This window comes from Oenanthe melanoleuca, chromosome 1, assembly GCF_029582105.1.
Source record: "Oenanthe melanoleuca isolate GR-GAL-2019-014 chromosome 1, OMel1.0, whole genome shotgun sequence".
In the NCBI taxonomy this organism is placed as follows: domain Eukaryota; kingdom Metazoa; phylum Chordata; class Aves; order Passeriformes; family Muscicapidae; genus Oenanthe; species Oenanthe melanoleuca.
This window is the reverse complement of record NC_079333.1, coordinates 33,783,368-33,807,988: the sequence shown is the minus strand read 5'-3', so window position 1 is coordinate 33,807,988 and position 24,621 is coordinate 33,783,368. Positions and strand designations below refer to the sequence as shown.

Here is a 24,621-nt window from a genome sequence, read left to right as displayed (position 1 = left end):
TGCTCTTGTTTTCTGTCTGGATGGACTTCTACTGGTTTATAGAAGAGCTCCTCCCCATGGCAGACAGGCTGTCTCCAGGCAAAGACCAGCTCTTACTTGCCTCATGGTCTAGCACTTTTATAGATACCTCTTGACTTTAACTTTGCTGTGAAAAGCTCTAGGTGTTTGGACAGTCACCAGTCAAGAGAAAGGGCTGAATCTCACCTATCATTTTGTGAATAGACATTCTCTAGAAGTTGGATCCCTTATCTCATAAATCCCATGCAGTTTAAGAGATCATTTTCAACTTGCTGCTGCTCTGACCACACAGCAGCTGGTAGATAATTCCATTTTTGACATACAGTCAGTCTTGGCCTTGAGACTGTGCTTGACACAAAACTATGATTTTGTTTGTGAGAATGTTGCTCTCATCTTGAGAATGGATGGCATCCAAACATGTTCTTATCTTCCTTCCCAGGCTGGGTTTGCTCATGCCCATTGGTATTTGAAGAGTTGTTCAACACTCCAGAGGAAACAGAGCCAGCTTTGTTCCCAAGCTCCTATTACTCACCTTCTTTATCTTTTAGCTAAAAGCTTTAATGGATCTGTTTTGCTGAAGCATTTGAGTTTGGAGGCTATGAAGGACTTCAAAGGTATTTAATTGCAGCTTTGTCACTGATTTTGTAAAAAGACCACATAGCTTGATTAAAAGTAAACCCTGCTCACAATACTGCGTGGAACTCTGCTGATCTATTTTTACTGCATCACAAATAAAGCCAAGGAGAGGGGGAAATCCCACTGAGTAACAGGATGTGCGGGAAGGACGGAGCATGTCTCCCTTCTGTGCTATCCAGGTACTCATTAACTCTCTGATAACCAGTTTAGACAACACAAAGTGGAATGTCTCCAGCACCAGATGGTGGTGATGAGGAAGAATGGGGAGTGCAGCAGACAAGATAAAACTTGGCAGAAAATATGCAGAGGAATTTCTGTTCATTAGGGCAGAGATTGGAATCTCAGAGTCCTAAGTTCTACCATTCCTTTGCTGTCAGGATGTGTCTGAGAAGTGTAAGGACAGAGATAACTCCTGTCCCTGGTCACACAGCTGGCCCCTCCTCAAAATGCCCAACCATCTAGTGATGTAGTTTCTGCTCATGGATGGAGTGCCTGTGTATGTATAAAACAATATTCCATGTGTGCTGCTGGCAGTGTGGGTACCACATAGACCCCTGCAGAAGCCCCAAGTTTGCAATCTCTGAACTCTTCCAAAGTTCAGAAATGTGAGCATTGTCTTGGCCCAAGCAACTTTAAGTCAAGATTAACATACATTGATAAATCTTCTTAATTAAACACTCCCATGTGCTTTCCCCAGTGTGTCCCAGAGCATTATAACATAGTTTCATCCCTTGCCACAAAGAATATTTTTCAAATATTTTTTTAAGAAACAAAAGGCAATCTTGGGCTGCAGTAGTGTGAAAGGCTTATTCTTCAGAAATTAACAGTTGCCTTCAATATCCTTCTGGATTCATAAAAGCAAGGCTTTGTAATGAGGAAAGCATTTTCCCAGACTAATGAAAAGTTTCTCTTTGAGTGAAGCTGAAGAATTTTATTGACAAGGATCCCATATAGGCTTTCAAACACTTACTGTGTAGATAGAAATTTTTGGAATGCATCTCCCGATGAGATATTAGACCTGTTATTAATCCTGCCTGTCATTTTTACTGAAAGCCAAACAAACTGCATATAGGATATGAAGAGCAAATGTAAACCTTCAGGGGCAAGTCGTGCAAGAACCCCCAAGATCAAAGCAAGCCATGCTTTCTCTTTGACATGCCTTGTAATATACCATGTCCTGCCTTGGTAAGAATATTTAGCAGGCACATGTCATGCACTAAGCAGCAAAAATATGTGCAGAACTCAGAATTAGCAGATTTTGAATTCCTTGTTTATTAAAAACTATAGTAGCAATGGTATTTGGTCTCCTGTGAAAGTTGTGAGACCTGAAGCCACCATATGTATTAATTCAGAGAGTTTGTGTGAAATAGTTCATTAAATCCTGCAGCCTGTTCCCATTTCACCTCCAAATTGCAGATCTTTCACTGAAGGATGTGTGTGCTGCTGGGCATATGGTTTCCTGTGGCTTGTCCCTCAGCAACAGGATTCCTGGAAAAAATAATGCACTTGAATGCAAGTGTCTAAGTGAACGTGCCAGTGCTTGGGATCAATGCAACAACAACTCTCCCTGCACGTAAGTCCTAAGCTGAAATTCTTAATGTATCTCAAGAAAAAGCATTATAAGGGAAATTTGGGAGCAGCTGAAAACAGAGACGAGCAAAACAAATCCCAAAGCATAGATTTGCCATGGAAGTACCTTAGGCAAACCTAAGAGTGATCAAACAGGGTTTTTGCACATGGGTATACAACTCTGGCTGTTGCACTTAGGATGGTGTGGAAAACACAAATCCCAGCTCAGTGCCAAGAAGCCAGGACTACCACAGCCCTGTTGGGTAAAAGGGATCCTGGCAGCCCCTGGCTCATGCTGGGTCACCCCTGTGTGCTGGAGAACACTGAGGCTGTGGCAGAGGCAAGGTGGTGATGCAGGGACCGTGACCCTCTCATCAGCAACAGCTCTGAAACAGCATGGGATTGTGTAACACAGTGCCTAACATAACCCTAACTCTGATTCCTGATTCAGCTCTTCCACTCAAATAAACAAAACATTTCATACCCCAAACTGAGGATTTCTACTAAAGCCTTCCATAAACTGACTTCACAGGCTGTTTTTGTAATCTTTCCAGATTGCAACAATCAAAACTGAGAGGTAAAAGAAGGCAACACTTTATTTTATGGAAGCAAAGGAAAAGATTCTTCCATTTCCAGATGTCTCACAGCCCTTTCAACTGTAGGGGAAGATATCATGACAACAGATTTTATGATTCTTGGCTTCGTAATCACATGAAAATTGTGTTTTATCTGACATCAAAAGAATGAGCTGTTTTATCATCATGATGATGCTAAAGATCTTGCATCTGCTCAGATAAGTAACAATGCAAATAAGGAAATAAGGCATCAATGAAATAAAAAAAATCCCTTTTGTGTCCTTAGGCTGTATATGTGGTTTTTTAAACAATCAGCTCTATGAAGAAAGAGAACCAATACAGTGTTCATATTCTAGATTAGAATTTAAGAAAAATGAATGTGTACAACTTTTTCATAGCCTTGAAACCTAGATTATTTTGAAATTTTGTCCCATATGACCTCCAGTTATTTTGATAAATCTGTGCCCCAAAACTGCAATCTTAGTTCCTGTGATTTCTTTCTTGTGAACATTTAAGTGAGCATGATGAAATAGGCCATCTATATTGCACATAATTTATTGCAGATTCTTAGCATTGTTCAAGCAATAATTTAATTTATAATAATTGGTTTTGGTGGACCTCATCTAACTAGATTTCAGCAAAGCAATTAAAATGATGCCATATAGGGAACTATTAAAAAATTCTGGCAGAAGCAGAGACAAAAGGTGCTGAAAGGAGAAATGTCAGGGTAGAAAGAGGATACAAGCACAGCTTCTCAAGCATCACTCTTAGGCAGTCTGAACTAAATATACTCACCAGCAACACTGTACAAGAAGAAGGAGCACATTAATGAAATTTGCTGATGACACAAAGCTGGGAAGAGCAGCAGAATGTCTCACAGGAAGAACTCAGGGAGCCGATTACTGAGAAATACCCTAAAGACATTTCATTAGACAAAGCTTAAGATCATGTACTTAAAAGGGGATTGTGTTTCCTGAGTGAGGTCTGGTGGAAGCAAGGAGACAGAAAGTCTGTTTTTGTGGTGAAGCCTGGGAAATGGGAATTTCTAAAGCAGTTGTCTCCACAGTACCCACAAGCTTGAGTCCAGCCCATGCAGTCAAGGTTCTTAGTGCTGCCAACAACAGCAGCAGCCACAGGTACCTAGGAAAAACAAGAGTATTTCTGGGTACCTGTTTGTAAACAGTTATGTAATTAGTATGATGTACCTAACACAGCTTCTGTCAGGTTATTCTCTCCATTTTTATTATTCTTCCTGTTAAATAATCACTTCCCACTGGAGGCAGCTGGTAGGAACTGACTAGTTTATCCATAAAGGTGGGAGTGTGGCAATCCCTCTCCTGCTCAGCTGCTGCCAGAGACAGGTCTGGGCTTGGGGAGGGTCCTGCTGAGCAAAGCTGCCCTCCTTCCACCTGCAGAGACACTCAGCCTAGCTCTTTTCTTCAGGGAAAAGACATTGCAGAGTTTTTTCCCCCATCTGACGTGTTCCCAGCATGAAGGGCTGCTTTTCTGCCACCCACACTTTCTGGAAAAGTCTTTCCTGGCCTTTCACTGCCCCTGACAATGATGCCTCAGAAGGGCTGGCTGGAGAGGGGTGCTCCCACACGGCTGGTGACCTTTGAGCCGCGTGGCAGATCCCTTCGCTCCCGCCCAGCACAATAGCGCTTGGTGGGTGCGGGAGGGAGCCCGGCGTGCCATTCCCGTCCACCCCACGCTCCTTGGCTGAGTGCAGCTTTTGTGACATGGCACAGGCCAGAAAAGCCCCGTGGCTCCACCTGTTTCTGTGGGCTCCAGTCCCACGGTCGGCCGACCCTTTGCTGCAGTCATCTTCTCATGTCCTCCTTGCCCCACCAACAATGAAACCAGCCCCTCTACGCTCCATTCAGAGTGAAAAAACCCTGCACTTAATTCAGGGAAAACATTACTTTTGGACAGCAGAATGTTGTTGAATGCTGCTGATAAGACAAAATATCATCTTCTGAGCAGGGACGTCATCCTCATTCCCATGGGGACCAGAAATTACCTGAAGCAGGATTGGAAATTCATCAAAAAAATAGGTTTGGTTCCTATGAACTTCTATTTATAGAAAATACTTCCTTGAAACATCCTGATTTCAAAAGAGTTTTTATTAGAAAGGATTCTTTGACCCATGTGCAAATTTTTGGTCAAGACCAAAGCAAGAGCCACCTACCTGTCCCAGAAAAGTCAGGACAGCCCAGTTGTTGGGTAGGCACACTCTTTGCAGCAGGAAAGCACAAACATGCCAGCTGAACAGGCTTTCTTAAGTGCACCTGATCCCCTCACTTTTAAGAATGTCCATTATTTTCTATCATGGGAAATTTATTTCCCAAGGATGGGCAGGAACAGAAAAAGGATAGAAAATCTGGGAAAACAGCTGAAAGAAACCATTTTCTAGCTAGTTCAGATTTCAACTCATCTAAGATAACCCATTTAAACCTACCCCTCTCTAACAGTTTAATGCCTTTTTTATATTGTGGCACCCAGACCTGTCCCCAGCACTGGAGGTGAGGCTGCCCCAGCTCAGAGCAGAGCAGGAGAATCATTTCCCTTGCCCAGCTGGCCATGCTGTGCCTGATGCTCCCAGGACAGGCTTGGCTCTCCTGGCTCCAGGGCACTGCTGAATCATGTCCAACTTGCTATCAACCAGGACCTGAATCATCATTAAAATAACTTCTTCATGTATGCAAACTGTGGAAAATCACCAAATCTATGATAACGTGGCATAAAGCTGTTATAAAAAGTTGTTTAGGATAAGTTGGAAAAAACCTATTGTACCTTATTACTGCTGTCACTCCAATACTAACTATCACAAGTCACTACTTCTTGTACTTGCTTTTTGTATTCAAGTTGGTCAGGCTTGCTAGAAAAATACTCTCTCCTCACAAAATCAGCATAAATGGCAATTTCCAAAACTGAAATGAGTGCAAATGAGCAAATGTCATTAAAAAATATCTCAAATATTATATATTACATGTGCTATCTAAATGGACTATTTTATATCATGATTGGTGAACTTGGTGAGGTTTGTGAACTAATAGAAGTGTTTAATTTCTTGTAGATCTCTTCTTATGCATAAATCTTTTAAAAGGAATTTATTGTAAAAAAAAAACAAACATTGTCCATAAAAAGTTTGCAGCGGAACATTGACCATGCCCCCCTTGAGCCACAACATGTAATTACTGTTAGAGATCTTTAGATAAAAAACAAACAGTATAAGCCTGCTTCATGGCTCAACCTATGCCCACTTAGTTAAAAATCAATCCACACCCAAAGCATCACTGATAATTTTATCCTGGGAATAATCAGTGTTGATAATAGTGTCTGGAGCATGTTAAGGTATTTCTCTCCCCTTGTATAATAATTTACCTATCAAAGCCCACACTAGCTTTGCCAGGAGGCACAAAGCACATGCAACCTAATAGCCACCATGTAAGACAGAAAAAAACATCATCTGGGAGGAGGAGATCAGGTTCCTAACACTTAGGTCACTGTCACTTTTCTCTTGTGTATCTATTAGACAGAGACTAAACTTCTCATCTGCACACTGGCTTCAGAGCTGGCATTAATGGCAATTGTTTGAAGAGACTTAAATTACTTCAGCTCCTAAGTTTTTCTTCTCCACGTGGTAGAACTAGGAATGGAAACTAACATTATTATTTATAAAAACCCTACACACATGCACATGCACGAAACTGATCCTCCAGGAATCCTTCTCCTGTGATACAAATCATGCAGCCCTTTCACTCTCTGCCGCTCTTCTCCATCCACACTTCCCTTTTCTTCCAGAAAAGCAAAGAAGCTTTTACCCACCCAACACACTTTATGCACTCATTGAAAGCTTCTCTTCCCAAGGCCTGTGCATATTGCATTGGCACGCTACCAAACCCTGCTAACAAATGGCAGATTAAGTGGAAACACGGAAAAGAATTTCAAGCATGTATTATACTTGCTTGGGGTTCAGCCTGCAACTTTAAGACGAGGGCTGCCCTCTAAATAGGCAGGCCTGGGAATTCAGCTGCAAAACTATTACAGATGCAAGGAAAATGCTTTTTCTCTGAGAAGGAAACTGGATGATATTCTGCAGTCTTCAGTAGGCTAAATTCATTGTATGCTGGGGTAGAGCTCAGCAGGGTCTGTGTTTTCTTGAGACCTCACTTTCCATCTCCAGCAATGTTCTCCGAGGGATTTATGGCAAATTAAGTAAAAATTTTCATATGTCAGCCTCTTACACATGCAGGAGCAGATTTAATCCTTTTCAATCACAGTCAAAACAAAGCCTCTATACCCATCTACTGTCTTGCCTTCACATACAAGAATAATGAGCCACTTCATTCAGTTCTGCAGGTCATAGGCAATCATTGGCTGGACAATGAAACTTCAAGTGCCATGCCTGTATAAAATTTAATTACTTCTGTTTTCTTGATGAGCCTTATTTTGGCTGCACAGCTATCTTTCTCACATTTTGAAGTTCTGGTTTTAAAAGAGCCTACTTTGCAGCATCAAAGCAAATATCCTCAGGTGCAATTTTCAAACCTGTCTAGCATGCCCAACCTTGCTGCACATGATTACACTGGCAAAATTACCACCAACTCTGGTGGGCACAGGTGAAACAGTGCTGAACTTCAGCACCACAGTTCTGCCCGTGTTATCTGAGATTTCCTTTTCTTTCCAAAACTGGAATGTTTGCACAGGGTGTGCAGTGGGAACAGACTCTCCCCCTCTTGATTACACTGAACTTGCTGCATATATTCTTAGGAAAAAAACAAACCCAAAAAAATCCAAAAAAACCCAAAAAAAAAAAAAAACAAAACAAACAAACAAAAAAAAACGAAAACAAAAACCAAAAAAAAAAACAAAAAAAAAAAAAACCAAAAAAAAAAAACAAAAAAAACAAAAAAAAACCAACAACAAAAAAAACCAAACAAACAAAAAAAAACCCAACCAACCAAAAAAAACAACAACCAAAAAAACCACCATGCTCACATTGCTCTAGAGGAAATGGCATCAAGTTGTACCAGCAGAGCTTCAGAATATTAGGAAAGCTTACTTGTTTTACAACAAATACACTTATTTTGGAAAAAAGGGTTCTCAAACACTGGAACAGGCCGCCCAGGGTGTGGTGGAGTCACCTCCCCTTGAGTTTTTTAAAAGACATAAAAATGTGGCACTTGAGGACATGCTTAGTGGTGGACCTGGCAGTGTTAGCTTTACAGTTAGCCTTGAAGATCTTAAAGATCTTTTCCAGCCTGAATGGTTCTGTGATTCTGTGAAAAGTTCTTAGCCTACAATCTGAGAAAGAAGTTGAGAACACGGGATTGGCGGATGGGAAATATGTCCAATAAATCAGGATTGATGTTCTCAAGCCCACATGACATAGTGTGCACTGCTAGAGGTCAGGAAAGTTGCATGGGCAGCAATTTCAAAATGAAAAACTTTCTGCATCTGTGGGTCTCACTGTTGGCCTCAAAGGAACTTTTTTTATATTGCATCAACTAAAAGAAAAAGAAGATGGACTGACCTCAATTATGACCTTATACTGACTAGTTCACATTCCTCCATAGTTTATTTACCCTGAAGTTCATAAAAACAATGTGGCTTTTCAGTCTAATAGGTTATTTTCAGCTCTAACTAATCAGAGCTCATGACTGGCCTTGGAACTGCAAGAGTCATACAAAAGCTAAGACTGATTTTTAGCATCCAATGTATAAAGCAATTAAGCCTACCAAAAAACCCAAAAGCAATACACCAAAACAAAAACTTCCAACAGATGGGAGTAGAAGAAAATGGAAGGAAAATAAACAGCACCAAGGATTTTAATAAAACTGTATCTGAATGTCTTTACAAATAAGTAGCTAAAATGAAAGTGCAACCCAGTACAGCACAAATACAAGAATGTCTGCATTGAAATTCCATAACTTTTCTTTATTCACTGTGATACATTCAAACAAAAGTGCTCCAGATAACAGCCATAGAGTAAAAGAAATTAAAACAAAAAGTCAGAAAAAGACCATCAGATACATATGGTGATTATTCATATTTCAAAGCATTAGTAACTGCTTGTATCTGAGTGCACCAAAAACCCACATGAGAGTCCACATTTTTGTACACTGCTTCTATAAAAATAATAATCATAGGCAGCTCCAGCAAAAATGTTTGTCAGAACTAGAGCCAAAGCCACCACAAAGATAAAGCACCATCAGGCATATGTTTACAAATGCCGTAGTAATTAGCAGAATGTAAAAAAGGCTTAGCTGAATTAACATTTTCCTTGTCTTGGTATAGCACAGGGAAGCTCTGCTTGGATTCTCTCCTTCCCAGCTTTGATATTTCTCACCAGGGATTTGCACTTGCCCCACAACACCAAGCACCATGGGCAACTTGGGAAGCTTCAGGAGTCAGTGAGTGATGGATGGAAGAGGAACCGGAGCCAGTGGCTATCCTCCTACTTTAAAAAAAAATCTTGGCATGGCAGCCTGTCCTCAACCATGTTACTGGAATACAGTGGCACAATCCATCTAAAAAAGGCTGTTTGTAGAGAACATGTTGACTTCCAATGAATGCTGTTTGCTGAGCTACAGTATGCGGCCGCACTGTTTTTACCTCAAAAAGTCAGTTCTTGTTTTCGACTCTAATTCTTCTGTAGCAAAAATATCACTGTTATCTGTAAGAGACAGCAAAGGATCACTTCCCAGCAAACTCAGGCTGCATCCTACAAAGTGGTTCTACTCCAGCTGCAGAAATCCTGAACTGTGCATTTGCCAAGAATTACTTGTAACTCAACAGCTGGGTGGGGAGGAGGATTCCTACTCCAAAAACACAAGAAACATCAGTCAAGATGGCCAAATTACACTGTCAAAATGATATGGCTGAGAGACACTTATAAGTCTAGGGTCCCTCTACGTGGTGTATTATTAGGTAGAATAGCAAGATCTTCAACAAATAGGGGGGAGACTCGGTAGAACCCTTATCCTGCTCTCTCCTTTACCTGCTCTGCAGGTAGCAATTTAGATAGACAACATGACTGAAGACAGGCTTTCCCTCTGAAAATATGACATGAGATTTTCCTTAAAAAGACCTAAGTAGGTCATAAACAGAAAAGTTCCCCACACTCTCTAGAATATTCATAGGGATCCTGCTCCTTCATAGGTCCCAGCTCCTATAAAGATTTAATCCCATGTGCAATTCGTGTTTCCCAAAGCAGGATGTAACGGCACTGATCATATGACCGGCATCATCTTCACAGTGAAATCTTTGCAACATCAAGGTCTGTTTGCTCAAAAAGCATTTTTCTTAACTATGTTACTAATAAAGTCTCAAATCACTCAGGCTGAAAGGAAGTTAGAAGTGTTATGTGGTTATTTACCCTTCACGCTATTTGTGTGGCATTCATCTCCCACGGCGCATGCCTTGCCCTTTTCACACTCCCTTTTCTCATGCAGGAACACAAAGCTGTAATGTTTGGGTTGCAAACACCATTAAATGCCCCTCTTCAGCCCCCAACAGCATAGAAATATTTTCTTTTAAAAGTTCAGATCAAAGCATTTCTACTAATCCTAGGATTTATTAAAACAAACATTGTAGGCATGAGATAGTCAACAACGTCCCTTTTACAAGATTCTTTGGAGACGGTTCTGTTTTCATACTGTTTACTGATCCGCCCCTAATTAATCTTCAGTTGCTCAGCTGCAAATTCAGCAAGTCCACCTGCTCCTTCCCCACCCAGCAGACTTTCTCCCCAGTTTGAGGCTGTAATGATAGCACCACACAGTCCCTGTCCTAAGAACAAGGTGGCTGGCTTGAAAAGCTACATATCACCTCCCAATGTTACATGATCACACGCATTTGCAGCACAAGTCTAGACTTTCCTCAGACGAGTAACTAACACCAGTCATTAAGTGCTTTCAAGGAGTATCATTGTCTTTATCCTTCCCTGCAGTCAAGGTAGTTGCCTTTGATCCAGTAACAGATCTGTGCGTATTTGAGGGGTGTAATGCGAACAGCTACATTGAAATCCTGCGGGGTGCCATTCATGTCCACCCACTGATGGCCTGAAAATATACCAATAATTTTTCTCTCCCATTTGTGGTTCTGCCTCTTCCACATCCTCACGTATACCCCAGATCCACTCGCACCTGGCTGGGCATCGCACTGCTGGTACAACAGGTCGTAGGTTTCGTCTTTGACATCACAGAAACGGTAAACCAGGTTTCCCGGACGGTCATTGTCATAGCCAGAGAAGTGAATCCGCCCTCCAGGTAGGTGTCTCGCTGGTGGGCTCACGCCTATCTTCATAAACTTTCTTTTGTGTGGCTTCTTCAGCTCCAGCAGGGCATAGTCATAATCCATGCCAATGTCATTGGCATTGCCTTTGATCCATCCTTTGGGGACATGCGTCCGTTTCACTCGGATCCACTGGAATTTCATTTTCTCAGGCATTGCCGAGTTGGTGATATTGGACCCTTTGCTGCCATCCTTGTGTTTGGGCTTTAGGAACCCCACCCGCAGTTTCTGAGCTCCTTTGACGTAACTCTTTCCATCGTGGATACAATGAGCGGCAGTAAGAACATGCTTCTCAGCCACCAGCGTCCCCGTGCAACCCGTAGAGAGCTTCACCGACGTGGAGAACGGGTAGTTCAACAAGAAGTCTTTCCCAAAAATGCTAAACCTGCTGTCATAGCCATAGATCTGCCTCTTAGTTCGAGACCTGCCGCGAGACCCGTCGCCGCCGTTGCTCAGAATGTATATGCCCACCTCCGTTTCAGTGAGGCTGCCGTTGGCGTACAAGGTCTCGTAGGACAGGTAGTTCTTCACCTCTTCGTAAGTCGGCAGCGGAGAACTCTTGTGGCATGCTGGGCCACACGGAGATACCACCTCCAGCCTGGCTTCAGCATCAAACTGTGGCTTGTCCAAGCTCAGGGTGGACTGCGGCAGGATAACGGGAACTCTGTAAGACGGCCAAGTTGGCTTCCAGTGAGGACTGGAAGGCATCACATCTTTAGCAGCACACAAAAGGAGGATTAAAGTGGACAAGGCTGCCATGCTGAATGTCGGTCTGTGGAAAGCAAAAGCAAATACAGTTATTCACCCAAACTCGTTGCAAGATTATCCCACCTTGCTAAGTAGTGGCTTGGTAACCCAGTATAAATGTAATAAGGGTCAAGCGATTTGAATGCAGTTAACTTAGATTAAGTAGCTCAGATTTCTCAGTGTCAAACTAATGCCTTAGTCTGAGTCTTAAAACAAGTGTCCCAAGTGTCCCTGAAATACAGGACAGTTAACCCTTAGGTGTGCTGACATGAGTGGGAAATTATAGTACTTGTCTTCACACAGTTAAAAAAAAAAAAATAAATCAGATTCTGTTTAAATCCATTCATCCAGTAAACAGAGCTCCTGCAAAGAGTAAATGTGTCTGTCTTCAGCTAGATTAGAACACTCTCTGAAAGCTCTCCCCTACTCTCTGACTGCGCTGAAAGATGTCCTTTAAATCTCTTCACACCATTTGCTGTCCCAGCCAGAGACACCAGGCTGATGGTAGGGACAGGTGGGGAGGGACAAAGAAGGTGGCCTGACAGGGGCTGGGCTGCAGAACATGACCACAGAGGAGACTCACTTCCCCTTGCAACTCCCACCAGACAAAGGTTCTGCACCACGTGGCACTGGCTCTCCCCGAGGCTTACATGAGAAAGGGTGATATGATTACACACAGGCAGCTAATGAAGGGAGATTACAATTCTTGAGGGAATTTTCAGTTAACACACTGGCTTATTGCTTTATAAACTCAATTAATTAGAGATGCAAACCAACTCCCTCTGAGCACAGGGAGGCAAATGCGACTGTAAATGTGTTTATGAACCGCAGGCAGAGTGCCTGAGACTGCAGAGAACAGCATGCACTAGTACTGTGTCAAAAAAATGCTTAACTTCAGTTTATTTGAAAATTAGCCATACAGCTGAATCGCTGCAGGAGGCTCTGTGCCCTGGGCAAGAAGGCAGGCAGGATCACCCTCACACAAAGATTATTCAAAGGAAAGTTCACAATTATGTTGAGCTTACACATATTTAAAACCCTGCTGAGGTTACACTGATCACAGCTCCAGGATCATTCCTGAAATGCCTCAAATGAGTAAACCAAAGCAAATCACACAGGAAATGACCACAGCTATCTAAGAATAAAAAAGAAAAATCTTTCTCTCCAACGTTTTGTGTAGGAATAACCCATCCCTAAGTTGCACCAAAAAATACTTTGAAAGCTACAGGCTGCTGATGTCCAGTGGTGCTCAACTCAAAATACTGGGCCTAGATTCTTAGATTTTTGGTACCATCCTCGGTATGAAAGGAGGCTATCATTAAAGCACACAATGTTTGAAATATCAATTGACTCATGCAAGATATCAAAAGACTTTGAGTCCAAAAAACAGATGCAGAGGAGCAGAACTGATGCTACTGAAACCCACAGAGGCAGGTACTGACCCTTTCAGAAGTGACCACACATTCTGCTGGCAAATTTTTCATTAACAAATAGGACATCTTTAAAGAAACATACTTTTTCCTAGGTTAGTCTCTACCAAATGTGATGCTTTATACCTAACAGATGACTCATGCTGGCAAACATAAGCTATTTTAAACATTAATCAGAATTGCATCATTTTGGAAGCCTCAAAATCAGAAAATACTTTATATTCAAGGAAAACCACCAGCTCCTCTGACTCCTTCCACAGCAAATTTTAATATTGGATGTGACTGCATTTTACCAGCTATGAAATGAGAGCTTCAAATTGCTGTAAGGATGGCACAGGGAACACCTGCTGATATATTGTTGTAGAACAGTGATTAGGAAGACAGGGGAAAAAGAAGGTAACAGGGTCAAATGATACTGCTCCATCCCCACAAAGACAATACACACTGGCATAAGCCAACTGCTAGCTGTCCTGCTTGTGTCAGTGAGGGCTGCATGCAGCAGTGCTTACTGGTTTCACTGCTAGAAGCTGACTGCAGACTAAAGCACAGTGAAGCTGTGCATCAGGTAGCTGATCCCATCATTAAGGGCAGATATTTCCATGCAGTTTGCCCTCACTGCCCCCAGCTTTCTTGACAGATGGAATCTCTTTAAATGGCACCACTCATGCCACTTCTGGGAGGTAAAACCCGATGGTGCTAACTGAGCCTCTGCTGGCCTTTGGCTGGTTTATTTAGCTGGCAGGGGAAAACCAGAAGCATCTTGTCAGTTGTTATTTGCACAAGCAGCCAGATTCCCCTGTGCCTGCCAGCACGGCGACCCGACGGAGGGACCGTGTGCCAAACAGCTCCTCTGCTTCCTCAGAGATTATCATCTGGGCTGAGAGGAGAGATTACCTCACCCTGCAACCTGCTTCCCTCATCTCCCCATCACCACTTGGAAGGGCAGCTTTAGACAGTAGAGGGCAGCCGCCCTATGAGGAGAACAAGGCAGGAGATGGGACTGAGCTGGTCCCAGAGAAGAGGCTCCAGGAGATGGTATTTGTGTCTGTGCCGTGCTGTGTACAGTGCTACTCAGCCCACTTTACATCTCTGAGCAAGCCTCCACCCCCTCCCCTGCTGCCTCTGTGCTGTGATCACATTGCAGCTCTAGGGGATAAAAAAGCCTTTTCATCAGTTACAGAACTTCTCTATTATTTAAAATGTTATTTAAACCGACAATAAAATACAGTTGTGGGTTTATACCTGACTGTAGAAGCTAAACAGTGCTCATTTACTTAAGTCCTCGTAGTTATAACCCATCTGGAGACATAACTGGTACTAAATCAGATCTCGGCAGCAATAAATAGAATAAATATGGCTTATTTATAACAGGATGCAAATTAGTGCACAGTGCTTCTTTCTGTGTAGTTCCTCTCAAAAATGAAGGAATTGCAAAAGCAGTCTACATTTAAACAGAGATTTTTCAGTAAGGCTCTCCTATCCTTTCACTTTCTCTTCTCATTTGAAACACAACCAAAAAGCTGCAAAAAACCCCAGGGTTAAAACCCTCTGTCCTCAGCTACTCACTCATGGGTGACCCTGAGAGGTGCTCCCAGGTTGAACAAACTGGTAAGAAGCGAGCACTTCCCTGCACGGCTATCACAGAGCAGCACTAAATGAATTACGATGTGCTGCTCTACTGTAGCTCTGCTCTTCTGTTTCTATTTAAACTGTGTCATAAACTCAATCCACCCTTTGACTCAGCACAAAGCCCTGCTCTGACATCCAGCCTAGGAAGCCCCTAGAAGCGGTTTGTACATAATCACACTCACTAATGGCATTAAAATTGTTTAGAGAATGGAAACAGTGACAGCTACCCCGGGGCTCCCCACGCTGCTAAAACACTTTACAGACACACTTTCCTGCCTGCTATGGGCATTCATGCCCCAAGATAGATGCTGCTGAAAGAAAACTGCCTTGTTCAGGATGGACATGAGTAATTTTCTAATAAGCAAGTAATTTTTCTGCAAGAGTTCACTACTTCAGGGGTGGTTCTTGTAATAGATGGTTAAATAACAATAAATCATGGATCATCTAGTATGAAAGCCCATGAACCAGTCTCCATTACATTTTGAAATGAAGAAAGTTTTTCCACGGTGCTGGAAGCCAGAAAGATTAACATACCAAAAAAAACGAAGAGAAAAAACCAAGACAGAGAGAGAGAAAAATCTGCCTCAAACCAAATCATAAAGGAGAACTAAATCACTGTCAGTGCCGTGCCAAAATACCTCTGCTGCTTTTCCTGGTCACAGAACTTGTTAAAACACAGCAAAAATAATGGAGTTGCACTTTAATAACTACAGAAGCCTTCCTGCCATTATAATCTAACAACTTTATTAGCCTGCCTGAGATGCTGAGGGTCGTGCAAGGGTTACACTGCCTTACCTGCTCGACTGAGGGCTGTAGGAAGAGATGCCTTGGAAAACCTGGAACTAACTTTGATAGCGGCAGGCCACGGGTGTGTCCATTAACATACACACCGGGCACAGCGGCTGTTCTGGCACGTGTGTCAATGACATGCACACACAGAGAGGAAAGGGAGTACAGGACGTGTCTCCATTTAGTCCAATTCCTAGCGCTGCCTCCTTTCACCCTCCCTTTCTTCTTTCTCTTTCCCTACATGTCAAGCAGCTTCGGTATCTCGGTACCAGAGCAAGCTGCATTACAAGCAGGCAGGGACGGTCAGTGTGAGTAACGGGGTACGCTGTAGGAAGAACCTGCATCCCCTGCGCTTCCAAACCACGCGAGTGACGGGGCAGCTGCACAAGCTGGGTCCCGGTGGGACCTGACCAACCCCTCGGACCTTGCTCGGGGCAGGAGGCAAAAAACAACTTCCCCAGGCTCCAGCAGCCGCTTCTCTGTAGAGCTCGTGTCACGTATGTCTTAAAAGGCCACCCCAAAAATACTAATGTACTCAGACACGGTGATGAATCCGAGCACAGGACCGCAGCGGAGCGCTACCTCCAGACGCCTCCAAAGCATGAAGAAGCAGCAGAGGCGAATTTTGCTCCAGCTGTTCCCTCACCGCCGTCCTTTCAGCGCCGGTCACCGGCAGCGGCGGACCCGCAGCGGGACCGGCGGGGAGCAGCGCGCTCGCCCTTGTGCGGCCGGCGCGGCTGGGAGGCGGCGCTCGGAGCGCTCCGCTGGATGCGAGCGGGGTTAAACATTAAACCCCGCGGCACGGAGCGCTCGCCCCGGGCCGGGACAGCCGCTCCCACCGCCCGGCGCCCCGCCGGCAGGTGAGGAGGCACCGCCGGGGCGGCGCAGGGCGAGCCCGGCGCTCGCCATCCTCCCGCCGCCCCTTTGTCCCCCCGGCGCGACCCGCACCCCGCGGCGGGCCCGCTACCCACCGGCTCCCCGCGGCTCCGGCGGCGGCTGCGGCGGCGGCTCAGGCAGGTGGCGGGGCCGCGGCCGGTCCCATCTCTCCCGCCGCCTCCGCGGGGCTCGGGAGCGCCTCCCGTCCCTCCCCTCCCGCCGGGCGCCGGCCCTCGGCCCTCGGCGGGCTCGGAGCGGGGCGGGCCGGGGCGGGGCGGGCCGGGGCGGAGCGGCGCCGCCCGCAGGTGGATCCCGCCGCTGAGTCCCGCAGGTGGATCCCGCCGCTGGATCCCGCCGCTGGATCCCGCCGCTGGATCTCGCAGCACTGCCGCCGCTGGATCCCGCCGCTGGATCTCGCAGCACTCCCGCCGCTGGATCCCGCCGCTGGATCCCGCCGCTGGATCCCGCAGCACTGCCGCCGCCCCGCAGCGCTCCCGCCGGCCCCACCGCGCCGCCGTCCCTCCCCTGCCGGGCCCGGGCCGTCCCTTCACCCCTGAGCCTCCCGTGCGGCGTCACCTCCTTCCTTTTTAATCTTTTACTGCTCTTTTCATTTATTTAGTTAAAATACAGGAGGTTTTCCCATCCTTTTTATTCGCGGTGTTGTGGCACTGCGGGCAGCTCAGGGGCTGCCGTAGCGGTGCGAGATTTTGGGGTGCAGCCCGTGGCGCCTCTGCAGCCCCGAGGGCAAGAGGCTGTGTGTCCGCAGTGTCTGTGTTCCCTTTCCACAGCGTCCCTGGGAGTGGGGCGAGCCCCCGCGGTCCTTCCTGCCCCCGCAGGGCATCAGCTCCAGGAGCTCTGCGGTCACTCACCCATGCTGCCTCGTCAAGCGGACATTTAAATTTAATTGTCCGACACATTGTTTGCATGGGTTTTAATTACTCATTCTTCTTGAATCCTTATAATGATATCTGGCAAGAAAAGAGGAAGCCAGAGCCAAGAAGGCAAAAATCCTGCAATGTTTTAACTCCGCAAGAAAAAGTCACCAGAAGAACCTTTTTCAAAATTCCTAGTTGATCACCATTATTCCAGAAAGGAAATAAAAGTTTCATAGGAATCAATTTATTTGCAGTCTTCTACTGACCTTTTCAACCCACTGCTGCCCTTACAAACCATACTAACCATAGGTCCCTTCCTGATCCCACTCTGTGTCTAATCAGAGTGGGTCTCAGGGCTACAGCAGTGGTCCAGGTGGGTTCTTGCTTCCCATGGACATGCAGTCTCTTGTGTCACAGCTGCCATATGTGCTCCAGGGCCTTCCAGACACAAATTCAAATAGACACAATCCTAGATGATACGATGCTGATAGAAGTTTTTACAGCAGACAGGGGACAGAGATCCAGAGATGCTAAGATGTATGCAGTGGGACTTGTCTCACTTAATTGTAGAGGTTTGGGATGCCCTGGGCTGTCCACAATACAATAGAGGATTGAAAACCTTCTGTGCCTGAAGCAGCAGCAGTGGAAATTGTCCTTGCCTGTGGCAGGGCATTTGGAGCTAGAAGATCTCTCAGATCACTTCCAACCCAAACCATCCTATGATGATGTGATTCCATGAAGTGTGTCTCTGTGTATGACACGGATGAATAAGAACCACAAGGCTTGGTGTTTACAGGACACCTCCTGAGAATGAAACTTTAAGGAAGGCATTGGGCGAAACTGTCATGACAAAAGGAGTGGAGAAGAATGTTTGGTTTGAAATGTAGTTACGAGACCTTTTGTTGTCATAAAACCTTCTGATTTCTATTTGTTTTAGTGTATACATTAAACCATTAGCTCAGAAAAGACAGGTTGTCTGGCCTGTCTTTAGAAACAACTACTGTCCTGTTCTATTGAGCATCTATAGACAAAATTTTAACTTTCTAATTCAAAAGAGAAAATAAACACAAATAGAGATTTCTTTTTCCCCTATGTGTATAATTCTTAAGGAACAAGAGCTCTGGTGAAATTGGGCTGCACAAGTTTTTTTTAAAAAGAGTGAAGTCGAAGACCTGAGTGTTACTGTGAGCCATTGTTGAGGCAAAGAGCAGAAAGTGACAACATACATAAGGGTGAAGAGGTATTAGCTGTACTATATTGTCAAGTGATAACATACACACTGACTTTTCAGCACCCTGTGAGTAAGCTGAAAATGAAACAGTCTACAGGTGGGAGCCCTAATGAATGGCGCTGTCAGGAGATAATTTCTCATGGTTGAAGAAATCTTTTATTCTGCAGGGAAGTGAAGTAACCTGGCATTATGGTCCTGTGCCAGATTCCGCTGCAGACAATGAAGTGATTTCAGAGGCCACTGAGTCTGGAAGGAAGAATGACAACCCACAGCTGGCTCAAATGAGTCTCTCCATTGCTGACTGCTGATGCAACACAAAAAAAAAAAGTCCTTGGAGTTCCCCACTGCAGTGGCAGCTCTCCAGGCTGCCCCCTCTGCTTTCTCTGGGACACAGACCACTCCTCACTGATGCCCTGTTTCCTGAAATGCTTTGTAACTGTCAGAGAAAGTTAAAGGTGAAGACACTCTCTGTCCCCTTAAAAGCAGTCTATATTTATCTGTCAAGAATCATGCAGACTTGGACTTTGGAGAAGCAAGTACTTGTCTCATCCCCACCCTTACTTCAGTTCAGGATTTCAGGAAGGCTCTGCTGCCACAGTTCCAAAATCTGTGCAACAAGTGTGAGAGCATGTCCTATCTCAATGAAGTGTTATAATGATAATTAATGATAGTGGTGACTCTCCCATGATTGGGTGCTGTGCTGATGGGAAGGGGAAGGCCAGACATTCACCTCAGGTATGCTGCACCACAAGATGATTCCACTAGGAGAGAAGGAACTCTTCCTCAGGTTCTTCACAACAGGATGCAAGGGTGGTGGGGGACGTACGTATTCCAAGTTCCCAGAAGCAAAATGCTTTTACTGTCAGCTCTGAAAGGAAGCACGTCAGGACTGGGAATCTGAGTTGTTTAGTTTATGGAAAAGATTGCCAAGTGGGAAAACTGGCAGCTGAATGTATACAATATCCTTCCTGTGTTGGCAAAAATCTTGTCATCAGCGAGTGACACTGCGGAGCAGCATGGAGGAGGGCCCTAGCCTTCCAGGGAATTCCACTGATGAATAAAGACAATTAAAAGCTAGTCATGACCAATCTAGGTTCCTTTTCCAGGTCTTAAGGGGCTACCTCAGAGGGCAAATAATCAAAAAATGGGATATAAGCTAGGCCATACAATCCTTCCTTAAAAGCACTCATTTTATTCTGCTGTCTATCATGAGAGGTTAAATCTAACTTTTTGGTGCCTACAGTTACATGAATTGACTCAGTGTGTCCATCTTCTTCCTGGATGGATAGGGATATTTGAGCATCTAGTTGCAATTCACTCAGACAGGGGAAGGTCTCTACTGCACAGGTCCACCTGCAGATAAAACTGCAAATAAAAGGCTTTGCTTGAGAAAACTCAACCTTTACAGAAAGTTTCTAAATCTATTGGAAGACTGATCTACTATTACATGGGAAACACAAGAGGTGACATTGGGCTGAAAGTACTGTTCGTTTAGGAATGATTTTGTAGCTGTTTTCAACTTAAAGGCTTAATGGGATTATCCATGTCTGTCAGATGTGGCATGGGATTCTCTAAATAGACTATATTATGTAGATAGTTTTGATCAAACTATGAGGTGCGTAGAAGGAAGAAAAATAGTATTAATATTTTGAATTCAGCTTGTTTCAAAATTCACAGCTATATCTATTATATACACTCTTAACTATTGAGAATTCCTACCATTCATATTATTGAAAACATTTCTGATGAGTGATATTTAAACTAACAGTACCTCTTTAATTTCATGATAGTGAAAACTTGTTGAAACAAAACAGGCATCTGGATTTGCTCCAGCAAGACTGAGATTCTTTTAAGACACTGCATCTTCACCATTTGAATAAACAGCATATCACTACAGTGAAGTAATCCCAAAATGACACCTTAAAAATAAAACATCCACTGCAACTGCACTCTCTGAGAACTTCAGGAATTTCCTGAAAAAGGGGATCTTCAGTATTATGCAAAATTGGATTGGATTCATCACTACTGTTTTTGTTTTCATGCCAGCCTGTGTCTATCTGCTGGGTTTAGATTCTACCAGTGGTGTCACTGCTCTGATTGGTGGTTTTGAATTCACAATGTGCTCATTTAAGAATAGTGAGCTGCAAGATTTTCTAAGTGCTATATGTGACCATGAAGCTACTATATATTCACAAGGTCATTGAGAATATTAGCAGAGATTTTTTCAGCTCCTGTTGGAGATAATACTCACCTCATGCCCAGCTTGTTTTAAGAGAATCCCATATCCAATATACATGGCAGAACAGAAGGGTCTCCCTGCAGTGGGAGCCCACCCTGAAGAGCAGGGAAAGGCCTTTCCTATCCCATTGTGAAGCCAGAATTGGTGGCATTTCTAGTGAGATGCTTGAGCTCATACTAATTTTGGTGCCTGGTCATCTTGCAGCAGCATGAAGGCACCTTGAGTTTAGCAGTGTGACTCTGAAGGGCAACATCGTATTTCAGACTGTGTTTTAGCTATGGTCTAAAAAAGGGGGTGTTCTTGTGAAGATCATCCTGCAGTGCATGTAGGCCCTGTGGGGACAGCAAATTCAGGTCTATCTCCCCATCTTAGGGGGGCAAAGGAAAACTAACCAGGGATTTGGACCGTTTTTTTGAGTGATTCTGTCTTAATTTCTTGGTCGAATAAGATTTTGCTGATAGAATTTCTGTAACTCATCATAATGTCCCATGGATCCATGCTGCTAAGGGAAATGAACATGAGGGTCCAAGGCAAGCAGGAGGGATGTTTAGCCATCAAAGCCAGCACATGGGGCCATCTGTAAGGGGCTTCTGTTCTCAGACAGGAGGAGGAATCATAGTAGAGCCAGGAGACGTCAGTTAGGATTAGCTTGGGAACAACCCTTGGCTAGTTTAAGCTATCTAAAAATTATGTCCATAGCCTAGGGAAGGCTGTCTTTGAGCGGAGGAGAGGAGGCAATCCAGCCCACCCATGTTAGATGCTGATGTTATTATGGAATTGCAGTCTGGAATTATTTTCTCTTGGGCATCAATAGAGGCAGCCTAGACAGTTTGTGTGGAGTGGACATGCTCCTCACCAGAGAATTGCTCTTGGCTGGCTCTTGCTCACATCTTATCAAGATGAACTTGAGTTGTTTTCCAAATCTGGTGTATGCAACTATAAAGAGAATGATGATTTTTTTCTCCCAAGGATGCAACCTGTTTCACTAACCTATGATCCTTTTCTTTCCCATGTGACAGATGACATCTTTCATTTCCAAGGTACTAACTGCAATTTTATGCTTCTCAGTGTATTTAGGTCTGGCTACGTAGCTCCATGTGAGACATAGACAGATTGAAGATAAATAAGGGGGAAAAAAAGGAAATTAAAGGTGAATAAAGAAAACTTGCATGGTTTATGATAGGATGAGTCTAATAGTCTGCACTTGCAGTGCAGAGTAGGTAGGATGCTAAGGAGGAATTATTTCACATGACACTAAGGAGTATAATGATAAGAGTTTAATGCAGTGAGTTCAAAAAAGATGTATTTGGGCTAAACCTCACCAGAAAAATCGCTGACTGTGCGAATTGGTTGTGAAATAGTATCTCAAGGGATTTCTGCCCCCTGGATATATAAACTGTGTGAGGCAAAACATCAGGAAGGGGAGACTAATCTCAATATCATGTAGCAATTTAGGCAATGCAATAGATCTTTCCCAGCACTAATTACTCCAATCTACAGATCAAAGCCTAGAAGATAGGCAAACCATTTGATGATTTGTCTTGCAGAGACATGTCCCATGAGAAATATTTATAGCAAGTCTTATAACTTATTTGTGACACAGTTTGCCTTTGAGTGCATTTCAAAGCTCGAAGATGAATAAATAAAAATAGCCCTGTGCTGCTCCATACAATGAACCACGTGCTTACTGGTGGTCTGTTAATATTTCCTCTCTGTCTCTGAAACATCAAATGTATGCACCCAGCCTATGCTCTTTCATTTAACCTGGGCCCCCTTTGAAACCCAGGAGAGAGATTTAAGTGGAAACATTCAGTTTTCAATGACATGTATATAGCCTCATGCAAGTCAAATCAGATAATGGCACTATGAACCCGAGACTGGGACCAGGTTTACACCAGGAGCTGAGTCATGCATCAAACCTGTAAACATCAATTAAAATTTCACATTACTTTCTAATTCTCATTGAAAATACACACTAAGACAAGCAGAGTGTACCTACATTTATCAATAGCCTAAGACAGTAAGTCTGAGAGGCATCCTGAACAGCTCTGTGGCAACACTGCACGGTCACCTTGGCAGGAGAAAGGCAGAAAAGGAGTGAGCAGCACACCCAACAAAGACATCCACACAGGTCCACCTGCAATGGCAGCTTAGCTGCTCTCAGGAGAAATACAGGTCCATAAACTGCCCTTGCCCTAGTTTATTAGTAGGAAGATCCCATATAACTACTGATTGGAGTAGGGGAACCTGGGCAATGAGGAAACACCCTGTCCAGCAGTACCTCAGGTGACTGAAAACACTTGGGTGTTTCACTTGATAGTCAAGTTACCCACACAAAGAGGGTTTTATAGCTGGGATGAAGCCCTGAGATCCAGCCTGACTTCCTGCATTACCCAAGGAGTTCTCTGCCTCTGGCTGCTAATCTTGTTTGAGCTAGAAAGATATTTTAAAGAACAGTCAGTCTTGAGCTAAAAATTATCACAGTGTAGGTGTACATTACAGCCTTTAGTTCATCATTGTCTAGTTATTTCTATTTATACTTCAGCTGCTTTGCAAGATATCTTAAGGTCAAAGGCCCAAAAAGTCCTAGTGTACTGTATCAGTATATATATATATATACATATATATATGTGTGTGTGTGTGTGTTTTATTCTAAAACCTGCACTTACCTCAAAGGCTGAATTATAGTTTGACAAAATCTGTTTCCATAAATCTTAACTATGTTCCTTTGATCTTTTGTGAAATATATTGTCAATCTGATTATGTGATCTGAGATTGAAATCAAGTTAAAAAAACCCCAGAGTTATCATGGTCATTCCATATGTCTTATTCAAATACTCATATCACCCTCACTTTCTGCCAAACTTTTACAGTTTTCCTTCTGTTTTAGGATTAATTGAAAACTGACAATGATCAAGAGATCTTGAAAGATTTCTGGGAACTCTTGATTTTAAAAATTCTAATTTTAGAAACAGCTGTGAACAACAATATTTAATTCTTGGAACTATGCCTTTGTTACATGGCAAGGCTAACATATATTTTCTGTGTTGATTTTCAGTCTAGGTAACTGCTGTAGTTAATTTTAGATAGTCCCACTGTCACTGTGGGAAATCCAGAACAGATCAATCAGCCTAAGTCACTTTTTCTATACAGTGCAGAGAGATGTCTTAAGTAGATACTTATCCTGTAATTCAAAAACCTTTGAGATCAATGGTTTTCCTTACCTGTGAGGAAAGAGCTGATGCCTTTTTTTGACATACAATTTGTGCTATTTTGAGATCACTACTTGCTTTTTTAGTTCTAGCAAGTGATTTAAACTGTCTGGTCACAGAAATCTTGCTACTAAATTTGGTAATATCTGTTGGGTCAAATTGATGTTTGTTAGTGACCAGGCAAATTCTTTCTGCTTATTTTCCAGACTGAGTATTAGCTTAAGTGAATTAGGTATTTTCTTTCTTGCAAGTTTCTTGGTTGCTTTGCTGATTCCTTTCATGATGTTTTAAATCTGTGCTGATGAGTGCTTTTTCTCTAGTTTCTCTCTGCTCTTTTTCTACCAGCTTAATGCCTCAGCCTGATCCCAGAGGTCTTTATGCCCCTTTCTTGATCTGGAGCCCATATAATGAAGCTGAGCCTTAGATTTCCCTTTTAAGTGCAATAAACACCCTCTCTTGCAGAATATCCAGCAAGGACCATCCTCTGCCTTTGAACA

The 24,621-nt window shown here is 43.6% G+C and overlaps 1 protein-coding gene across 2 annotated transcripts; it reads right to left on the bottom strand.

The window, feature by feature from the left end:
- Positions 1–8,717: 8,717 nt before the first annotated feature.
- PRSS23 (serine protease 23) lies at positions 8,718–16,820 on the bottom strand. Of its 2 annotated transcripts, none has more exons than XM_056496585.1 (2): positions 16,663–16,820; positions 8,718–11,868 (listed from the first exon to the last, which is right to left on the bottom strand). In XM_056496585.1, the coding sequence occupies exon 2, from the start codon at positions 11,853–11,855 to the stop codon at positions 10,737–10,739; it is 1,119 nt and encodes a 372-aa protein (XP_056352560.1). In that variant the 5' UTR covers positions 11,856–11,868; positions 16,663–16,820; the 3' UTR covers positions 8,718–10,736. The 2 variants fall into 2 exon arrangements, with proteins under 2 accessions (XP_056352560.1, XP_056352569.1); XM_056496594.1 differs by lacking the exon at positions 16,663–16,820 and adding an exon at positions 16,274–16,416.
- Positions 16,821–24,621: the final 7,801 nt, after the last annotated feature.